Raw genomic sequence first — 10,410 nt, forward strand, 5'->3', positions numbered from 1 at the left:
TAGTTGAAGTAGTAGTGAATCTGCCTCAGGTGTGTTTATTTCATTACCTTTGAGCCCCTGTCTTTTAGACATAGCACACATAAATGTGATATGTAATTTCAAACATGTCTATGTGATTTAACTAACCTAAGTGTCAGTCTAACACAGTTAACACTTTAATTCTCTCAATAAATAAAAGATGTACTTCATTCAAGTGTTTTTCTTTGGTGTCCGATCCACGAGGTACACTCTTCCTCCCCTCCCCAGACGGTGTTCAGAAGAAGTAGGCTAACTAACAGCAGAGAATAACAGTTAGCTTAGGTCAGTAGCTAACAACAGTGGCTGCTTGAATGGGGAAATGGCTCGCATTTGAGTTTCCTCTGGAAATAATGTTTATCACATACGTGTATAACAACAGAAGATGTGTCAGACAATTATTTGCCAACATCCCTATGCTACCAGCTGTAATATTAGTTCACTTGCTAGCTATATAGGAGGATTTTAAGCTGTTTTATTTATGGGACTACTAATATTAAATGTGTTTTAATAGTATGTTTCAGTCATTAGTGAGTGACCATATTCCAGTAGTTGTTTTTTTACAGAAGACCAACTTTTAAAACAGCAGTTGGCATTGACTGAATAATAAAAAAATCCCTACATTCTCATTTAAAACCCTGGTTATAATTTTGGACCTTTGAAGCCCCCAGTCTCTGCTGTTTTAATGCCGTCTCCCTGTGCACCCCAGACTGTCTGTTCTGGAGGAGCATCTGAGGAAGATGTCAGAGCACCTCCACTGCTCCTCCACCGGAGGACTGACTGTGTGGCCCCTCGTGGCCCCAGAGCCCCCCACCATCATCGTCCCCTCGTCTCCATCCTCCTCCTCTTCATCATCATCATCACCGTCTCCGTCCTCATCGAGGGAATGTGCATCTGCCCGTGGGAAGGGCCGCCCCTCACAGACGAGCAACAGAGGTGAGGAGCCTGGTGGAACCACTGTTGATGCCTTTCATCTGTCCGAATCACATGTACATCACTGGCACACAGACATGTCTACATACTTCCTGTATATGAACCACTGAGCTGTCTGGCCGGTTGCAGGACACTCCCCTGAGGATGTCCGGTATCTTTATCCGCTCTGTGGTTCCTGACTCCCCTGCAGCCAGGAGCCGCAGGCTGGGTCCCGGTGACCGGATCCTGGCCGTTAACGGGGTCAGCCTGGTGGGCCTCGACTACCACCGGTGAGGAGGTCTTCTGTTTCCATGGAAACTATTCCATGGAAAGCAAAATAATAATGGCGATAGAAACTTGGGAGTTCTGTTTTGACGGCTTTCTCTTTCCCACATGGTCACCTCTGTTATCTCTCCATATCTTTGTCTTTCTTTTCATCTCTCTTTCTGGATCTTTTGACCTCTCTCCATTTCTCCCTGACACTGTAAACTCACAAGCTAACCTTGAATATAAGACTGTCCATAAGCATCAAGAAGAGAAGAAGATGGTGTGTAATTAATGAGAAAACAACGCATGCTCATTGGATTTATTAATGTTGATATGTGAGGAGATTAACGGAGGATAACGGTCACTTGTTTTTACATGATGATGCTCACGGCGCTGCCAGCCTTGACTACGTAGGCCTTGACTCTGATGCATTGGCGTTTTTGTCTTTCTCTCTTTGATGGGCCCCAAGATCACAGACATATTTATTGATACCATTCCAATGGGGAACTGAAAGACAATTGACATGAATCAGTGTGGTCAAAGAGTGGTAAAAGCAAACAAAAAAGCAAGAGTGGGATAGAAAAATTCCAGTGCTTGACTTTGGCTGCAGTATATGATCAACACCAGCCTAGTTAAAGGGCTCTTCAAGGTTTTTATGGTTATTCAAATGACTATTAGAATGTTACATGCCTAAAAGATATGAATATACAAATGTGTCTTCATTTTGAAAATGCTGTATGTCAACACTGACTTGAGCTGAAATGCAGCACTGATCCGAAGACAGACCACAGAACCAGGGGCGTCCTTGGACCCTTTTTACTGGGGCACGTGCCCCAGAATAAATCTGCTGTGTCCCAGTAAAATCAAAAGTTTTAGTTTTAACAATTTACTTTATTAGTCAGTGCATTGATTTAGATTGATAATCCCGGAAAAAATAAACGCAGTACCCCAAACAACGCTTGTAAAATCACGCGCACAGAAGTCCAGGTGTCGGACTCGGCATGAAGCTTCTTGATAAAGTAAAAGAAACAGTATTTGCGCTCAAATGAATGCGAATAAAATGTGCGCACTCGCATTAACTATTGATGTCCCTACCCAAGGCTGATATCAAACTTGCATCCCTGAACTGTTGTATCGTGGGTTAAGCAAAGGGAGTTTCTATAGCCGAGTAGTGCATTGTGCACAGCAAGCTTGGAAGAAAAAAAGGGAAATGAATAGGGGTCTGTGCCCCAGTAGAGCTTTATGTCTAACCAAACCCCTGCACAGAAAATGTATGGAATTCCTTACAACATCACATTGTTGACAGTTGACACCCAGCATTGTAGCAACATTGCCAGTAGGTTGCTCCAACATTGTGAATCAGCTGGTGGGTTAACTTATGTTGCATAACCTGCTTTCTGGAATACCCCCCTGGTATCTGATAGGGAGAGAGAGGCAGCACGCCTCAATGACAAGAAGACAGATAATATCAGTGAGGTCTAGAGAAGTTATTTAGTGTTCCAAGTTTCACTTTGTGTTTGTGAGGTTGCTGACACTTTGGAAGCAGCATGACCGAAGAGGAATTGTACACCGTCTATAAAGGAGTCTATCTTCCAAAACTGATACATCCTCCAGAGAGCATTGCATACTATGAACAATTCACTTTTAGACCGGACGACGTTGTTATTGTGACTTATCCGAAATCTGGTACGTTTTTACCGTCAAGAGATGGCTGTCTAGTTCCAAAAATGAGGGTGCATCAAAACACTGTATGGACAAGCCGTAGTCTAAGCTAGCCTACGTAAAAAACGTTTGATGCACTCTGATGCATTGGCATTTTTGTCTTTCTCTCTTTGATGGGCCCCAAGATCACAGACATATTTATTGATACCATTCCAATGGGGAACTGAAAGACAATTGACATGAATCAGTGTGGTCAAAGAGTGGTAAAAGCAAACAAAAAAGCAAGAGTGGGATTGAGAAATTCCAGTGCTTGACTTTGGCTGCAGTATATGATCAACACCAGCCTAGTTAAAGGGCTCTTCAAGGTTTTTATGGTTATTCAAATGAATATTAGAATGTTACATGCCTAAAAGATATGGATGTACAAATGTGTCTTCATTTTGAAATGCTGTGTGTCAACACTGACTTGAGCTGAAATGCAGCACTGATCCGAAGACAGACCACAGAACCATGGGCGTCGTTGGACCCTTTTTACTGGGGCACGTGCCCCAGAATAAATCTGCTGTGTCCCAGTAAAATCAAAAGTTTGAGTTTTAACAATTTATTTTATTAGTCAGTGCATTGATTTAGATTGATAATCCTGGAAAAAATAAACGCAGTACCCCAAACAACGCTTGTAAAATCAGGCACACAGAAGTCCAGGTGTCGGACTCGGCACACAACTTAGAATTGAGGTAGGCTAAGAAAACATTACAAAACTAAAGAAGGTTTCTCAATTATAGGCCTACCGATCATCTTATTTTGACTAAAACATAAAAAACTATGTAACATGAAGCTTCATGATAAAGTAAAAAAAACTGTATTTGCACTCAAATGAATGCGAAAAAAATTTGCGCGCTCGCATTATTTATATCAAACTTGCATCCCTGAACTGTTGTATTGTGGGTTAAGCAAAGGGAGTTTCTATAGCCGAGTAGTGCATTGTGCACAGCAAGCTTGGAAGAAAAAAAGGGAAATGAATAGGGGTCTGTGCCCCAGTAGAGCTTTATGTCTAAACACGCCCCTGCACAGAAAAATGTATGGAATTTCTTACAACATCACATTGTTGATGACAAGAAGACTGATAATATCAGTGAGGTCTAGGGAAGTTATTTAGTGTTCCAAGGTTGTGTTTGCGAGGTTGCTGACACTTTGGAAGCAGCATGACCGAAGACGAATTGTACACCGTCTATAAAGGAGTCTATCTTCCAAAACTGATACATCCTCCAGAGAGCATTGCATACTATGAACAATTCACTTTTAGACCGGACGACGTTGTTATTGTGACTTATCCGAAATCTGGTAAGTTTTTACCGTCAAGAGATGGCCGTCTAGTTCCAAAAATGAGGGGGCATCAAAACACTGTATGGACAAGCCGTAGTCTAAGCTAGCCTACGTAAAAAACGTTTGGTAATTCACAACTACAACTATGTATTTACAGTAAAATTATGTTAAATCGAATATAGAAAATAGCCTACGTGTTTAAATGGTTTGTCAGTGTCAAGACCAGTGGCGATTTTAGACCCTTTTTAGGGGTGCTCAAGCACCCCTAAATTTCATCTAAGCACCCCTAAAAATAATATCTAAAGAAATATATATATATTATTGTTTATTATCATAAATGTTCTTACGGGGGAGCATGCCCCCGGACCCCCCTATAAGGTTGGGGGTTCGCCGCATCCTTTTTCACCCCTGAATTGTTTGCATGCCTGTTATTAGCAAGGGGGTTAGCACCTTTCCAAGGCACTGTATTCATGTCACATTGTCATTGGGGGCTGAGCACCCCTAAAGGTCTGATCCTAAAATCTCCCCTGGTCAAGACACATTTGTTTGTGAAGTTGTGTTTAGTGGGAAGGGCTTTCAAGTCTCACTCACACATTTCACGCTCTCACGCGACACCTAGTATTTCTCACACATTTCTGAAAAGGGATAACTTGTCCCGTTGTATACAATTAATGGCACAGGCATTCTGAGGGAAGATTTCTGTCGAGTAATAAAAGTTTTACAATAGGCTACATGAAATTTAAGTAGGCCTAGGGCATTATGTTTTCATGCCAACGATATAATTTTACATGTATCCTGGATGTGCGTTCAGGAATTCGGTGGCATAGGTGGATTGCAAAATTAGTTTTGTCTGTAGGCCTACATGCAGTGGATTTTGTCATAGGAACGAATTGAGCCAAACAGTACCCTGGACCCGTAATCGTTCCATGTGTATCCTTCCCACCTCTGCTGGGAAGGCTTTTCATGTCGCAAATCTGCGTTTATTAAAATCTGTGTTCCAGGCACAACATGGATGCAGGAGATCACTCCCCTGATTCAGAGTGGAGGGGACTTGACCTCGGTTCTGACCCAGCCCAACTGGGACCGGGTTCCCTGGCTGGAGGAACACAGGGCCCAGGTTCTCAACCTGGAACAGAGGCCTTCGCCTCGCCTGTTTGCCACACACTTCCACTATGACATGATGCCCCAGTCCTTCTTCAAGGACAAACCCAAGGTAGGGTGCAGTCTCCCCTCCTAAGGTCATTACCCACCTGCATGGTGGATGGGTTGGTATAGGTAACACTAATAGCACAGGGTCATTCAACTCTTATTGGGGATCCAAGACCACCATTGCCCCTCCCCCTCTCAATTTGAACACTGACCATGAAGGGTGATGGTGCAATGAAATACAACTGTGGTGGATATGTGTGTTTAGAAAACTAAATGGGATCTTGCAGGAATGGCAATTATGTGAGTATGACCTCACACAAGACTGTGAACCTTGTCTTTCCTACAGAGGTAATGGGGTTATTGATTTAATAGTTGATTTAATACTAAGATGAATAATTCATCAATTACTGTGGCTTGTTCTTCGGCCAGGTGATTTACATCATGAGGAACCCCAAAGATGTGTTCACATCTTCCTACCATTATTTTCGGATGGCCTCCTACCTGGTTAACCCCCAATCACAGGACGATTTCCTACAGAAGTTTCTCAGTGGAAAAGGTACTTTGCGGGTGAACGTAGGTGTTGCGTGTCTGTGTTAGTGGAACGAAATGTACTTTGGATACAAATATCCATGCCATTATAGTTAAGTAGTTAGGGACAATATATCACAATACAAAACACCATACAATATCTTAAATTGTATTCATGTTGTCATCTAGGTTATTTTTCTCTAACTAATTACCATTAATCTTTGCTGACACATCAAGCATGTAAATTGAAGTTTTCTGTATGAGAAGTCTTGTGTGTTTGTGGTTTCAGTTATGTTTGGTTCATGGTTCGACCACGTTAAGGGTTGGTTGAATGCAAAAGACCAGGACCGTGTTATGTACATCTCCTATGAGGAGATGATATGGGTGAGTGTCTTACTAGATCCCAGCAGATCCCTACAGTATTATGGTATGCCATGAATGACGATCAGTGCAATACACACATACTTTAAACACATTGGTTGCACCGTATCAAATGGGAAAGGTTTCTGTTTTGTCTTGAACAGCTTAGTCCTTTTCCAAATAGTGTTTGTGCATGCCTTAGCATTTTTCATAGTGATGTCAGTTCATGGAATATTACTCTGTTTTCTGCAATATACAACTTGATTAAAAAAAATTGATTGTTCTAAATGGTGTAGTCTTTTCCCATTGGTCCACTACTGAATAAGCAGTGCTGATTGGGTAAGGGTAGCCACAGGGAAGACAGCAGGTTGAGTGACTACACCACTGTTTTTTCTGCATCCTGGCAGGACCTGAGGGATTCTGTGGCCAGGATTGCCCTCTTCATGGACAGTTCCTTAACCCCCGAGGTGGTTGAGAAGATAGCAGACCACTGCATGTTCAAGAACATGAAGCAAAACAAAATGTCCAACTACTCCCTGGTACCCAGCGAGTTCATGGACCAGACCAAATCAGAATTCCTCAGGAAAGGTACGACCCTCCTTGTATTCTTAAGGATGTTTTCTTTATTGGTATGTTTTATATTTTAAGATCCACAAGGGAGGAATTCAGAGTGACATACAGGGATGGGTTTGAACCTGGGAACTTTTGATCTGCAGGCAAATGCTTTTATTTCACTGAGCTAGACATTTGGTTATTTTGCTTTGAACTTTCTGTACTTCTTGACACATTAGCATTTTAGTCATTTAGCAGACTTTTATACAAACAAAGATACAAATAGTATAGAAAGTACATCAGACAATCAAGGTTCAGAAAAGCACAGTTCTACAGTATTTCTGTAGTCAAGGAAGAAAAATCAAATACTAGATTGGAGAAAATCATCTGCTTCAACTGTTAGTGTTGATCTTAAATATACCTAACTTAGTGATTGTACTTTATCATATTCTGTGTGCCTTTTTTCCCAGGAGTCGTAGGAGACTGGAAGAACCAGCTCACTGTGGCCCAAGCAGAGTTATTTGATGCTGTTTACAGAGACAAAATGAAGGATGTTAAATACAAATTTGTGTGGAACTGACATTCCTTAGCCGTGATAGTGTAATAAGTGTAATACATGACATACAGTTCAGAGGCAAATGTTTAGATCAACTTCCTTTATGTCCCCCAATGGTGGAATCACCTCCCCACCTCCATCAGAGACACTGACTGTCTCCCCACCTTCAAGAAAAGGCAAAAGACGCACTTGTTCCGAGAGTACAACGGTACTTAGGAATGATTTGCTGGACATGATGTTAGTTTTCTCCAGGAAAACAATTACTCTTATTGAGGGACTTGTTGGTTAGTTGTAACTGATTAAACTTCTTGTACTCGCTTTGAATTATATTATATTATTGTAGCTTGCTTTCCTACAGGTACACTCTTACACTTTTGAGGTTCATGTTGTTTAGTTGAAGTAGTTATTTAAAAAAATCTTCCTCAGGTGTGTTTATTTGATCGCCTTTGAGCCCCAGCCTTTTAGGCATAGCACACAGAAATGTGATATGTTATTTCAAACATGTCTATGTTTTGCCTCCCATGACATCACTGTGGAAATTAAAAACCTAAATGAACTCAATTAGTTATTGAAAAACTAACATAAGTGTTGGTCTAACACAGTTAACACTTTTTAATTGCCTCAATAAATAAAAGATGGTATCTGATCCACGAGGTGGCAGTCTAACTTTATATATACCACTCTTCATCCCCTCTACCCAGACAGTGTTCAGAAGAAGTAGGCTAACTAACAGCAGAGAATAACAGTTAGCTTAGGTCAGTAGCTAACAACAGTGGCTGCTTGAATGGGGAAATGGCTCGCATTTGAGTTTCCTCTTAAAATAATGTTTATCTAATACGCGTAAAACAACAGAAGATGTGCCAGACAATTATTTGCCAACATCTCATTTTATGCTACCAGCTGTGATATTAGTTCACTCGCTAGCTATATAGGAGGATTTTAAGCTGTTAAGAATTTGCTAGCCTAGTTCAGTGAAGGATGGATGCTTGTCAAGATGCTGACAACATTAACCGTCTCTCATTCTAGAACACGTGTTTGCTACTGTTTTCGGTGGTTAGTTAGCTGGATTAGCTAGTATGCTAAAGCTATTTAGTTAAGACCGAGGTTCTTATTCCTGTTAACTTTACTAGCTACTACTAGTACCACTATGTTGCTTCCAGGTATGATGGAACAGATAACCTAGCCCCAACAAGGGTCTTACCCAGTGAGGACTTGCAAGATCGTATGTGTTTGAGCTGGCCAGGAGAAAAAAAAACTTATCTTAGTGGTCAGTCTCATACAACAATCAATGACAAGATTATTTAAGATTTCATAGTCCATTGTCGATATCTCCCCTGCTTGGTCCTGGCTGAAGGTAAGCATGGAGGAGACCAAGAGAGAGCTGGTGAGACTGTGTGAGGAGCATCCAGAGGGCCTCTCTATCTGGCAGCTGCAGAAGCTCTACCTGAGCACGTACGGCAAGCCTCTGGTCCTGGCAGGTTCCACCAGGCAAGCAGCACTTCTCATCCACACTCAAGTTGTTTAAACTCCTTCCAAAAGCACATTAGTTACTGAATTTTGCTGATTTTCACAATACAGTCAGTTACCAAATAATACATTATACATATTACAGTTACTGAAAGTACTGGTTTGTACTTATTGCTGAAATCTAGTCCAGTATAAATGCATTCTCGAATTATTTATGGCACTACTAATATTGTGTTTTAATAGTCCTATAATAGTATGTTTCAGTTATTAATGGCTGACAATATTCCAGTTGTGGCTTATTTTTTTTAGTTTTTACAGATGATCATTGTATTCCAACTGTTCATTTCTTTTAAATAGCAGTTGGCATGGACTTAACAAGAATACAAATTAAAACCCTGGTTATAATTTTGGACCTTTGAAGCCCCCAGTCTCTCGCTGTTTTAATGCCGTCTCCCTGTGCACCCCAGACTGTCTGTTCTGGAGGAGCATCTGAGGAAGATGTCAGAGCACCTCCACTGTTCCTCCACCGGAGGACTGACCGTGTGGCCCCTCGTGGCCCCAGAGCCCCCCACCATCATCGTCCCCTCGTCTCCATCCTCCTCCTCTTCATCATCATCATCACCGTCTCCGTCCTCATCGAGGGAATGTGCATCTGCCCGTGGGAAGGGCCGCCCCTCACAGACGAGCAACAGAGGTGAGGAGCCTGGTGGAACCACTGTTGATGCCTTTCATCTGTCCGAATCTGCCCTCCGGCTTGTTTACAGCGTAGCGTCAACAAACTCAAGATCATTTTGTGTGTGTGTGTGAGAGTGATGTTCTTATTCCTTCCGTAGCTTTCCCCCTGCAGAAGCTAAAGGAGGAGATGATGGCCATGCTCGCTAGTGTCCCCAGTGGTGTGGAGGTGTCAAAGCTGCGCGGCCAGTACAAGCAGCTGTACGGCCGACCTTTGACCCTGGCCGAGTATGGCCTGGGCAGGCTGAAGGACCTGCTCTTGGCCCTGGGGGACAGCGTGTGTGTGGAGAGACAAGAGAAGAAGAACGTGCTGAGGTTGAAGAGTCAGCCAGCGCTGGACCAATCGCAGCAGGGCTTGCTGGTGAAGAGGAGGAGGAGGGGTAGGGGGGGAGAGGAGGAAGAGAGGGGGGACGCTCAGCCGTCACAGACTGTAACTGTTACTAGGACAACAGGTAAGAATGTTATTGTTGTTCAGAGTGCTGTACCATAGTAGCCTCTTTGTTGTTGTGCAATAACCATGCTCATGTTAGCATCTTTTGGTCTTACAGTAATAGCTTACAGTTCTAGTCCAGCTAGTTTCTGGTGTTGTCATTGGTAGTTGTGGTTCTAGTGCAGCTAGTCTCCGTGGTGTTGTGTGATGCCTGAGTCTGAAGGGAACGTAATGAGAATCTTCCGGTTTCATTTGTTATTGGTGTTGCACATGAGACACGCAGAGTTTCCTTTGTCAGAGAGTCTTGACCTTCCCAATAACTACATAGCAGAAATCTCGCCTGTGATCAGACCTCTGGTCTCTCTACATACAGTCCCAAGTTAAGTCCAATTTTATTATCCCACTAGGGGAAAATTTGGTTGTGGCCAGGTATAAAAAAACAATCTATCATAAATAC

The 10,410-nt window shown here is 42.4% G+C and overlaps 1 protein-coding gene across 4 annotated transcripts; it reads left to right on the forward strand.

Annotated features, from left to right (window-relative positions):
• The first annotated feature begins 135 nt into the window (after window positions 1-135).
• On the forward strand, window positions 136-9,662 carry LOC136950470 (sulfotransferase 2B1-like). 4 transcript variants are annotated; one of them, XM_067244823.1, is made up of 7 exons: window positions 136-951; window positions 1,078-1,217; window positions 5,181-5,392; window positions 5,758-5,884; window positions 6,146-6,240; window positions 6,624-6,804; window positions 7,239-7,956. In XM_067244823.1, exons 3-7 carry the CDS (start codon window positions 5,192-5,194, stop codon window positions 7,346-7,348), a joined length of 714 nt encoding a protein of 237 aa, XP_067100924.1. In that variant the 5' UTR covers window positions 136-951; window positions 1,078-1,217; window positions 5,181-5,191; the 3' UTR covers window positions 7,349-7,956. The 4 variants fall into 4 exon arrangements, 3 of the variants coding, with proteins under 3 accessions (XP_067100924.1, XP_067100925.1, XP_067100923.1); XM_067244824.1 differs by having other exon boundaries at window positions 1,139-1,217; XM_067244822.1 differs by lacking the exons at window positions 136-951; window positions 1,078-1,217 and adding exons at window positions 1,232-2,181; window positions 3,559-4,197.
• Window positions 9,663-10,410: the final 748 nt, after the last annotated feature.

Source organism: Osmerus mordax, chromosome 10, assembly GCF_038355195.1.
Source record: "Osmerus mordax isolate fOsmMor3 chromosome 10, fOsmMor3.pri, whole genome shotgun sequence".
Classification (NCBI taxonomy): Eukaryota; Metazoa; Chordata; class Actinopteri; order Osmeriformes; family Osmeridae; genus Osmerus; species Osmerus mordax.

What these genes read in the sequence shown, in the direction of transcription:
- LOC136950470 (XM_067244822.1), top strand. Translation starts at nt 4,059, where the DNA reads ATGACCGAAGACGAATTGTACACCGTCTATAAAGGAGTCTATCTTCCA. An exon ending in TCTTCAAGGACAAACCCAAG is followed by an intron (nt 5,393 to 5,757) that starts GTAGGGTGCAGT and finishes TTCTTCGGCCAG; the next exon opens with GTGATTTACATCATGAGGAA. An exon ending in GAAGTTTCTCAGTGGAAAAG is followed by an intron (nt 5,885 to 6,145) that starts GTACTTTGCGGG and finishes TTGTGGTTTCAG; the next exon opens with TTATGTTTGGTTCATGGTTC.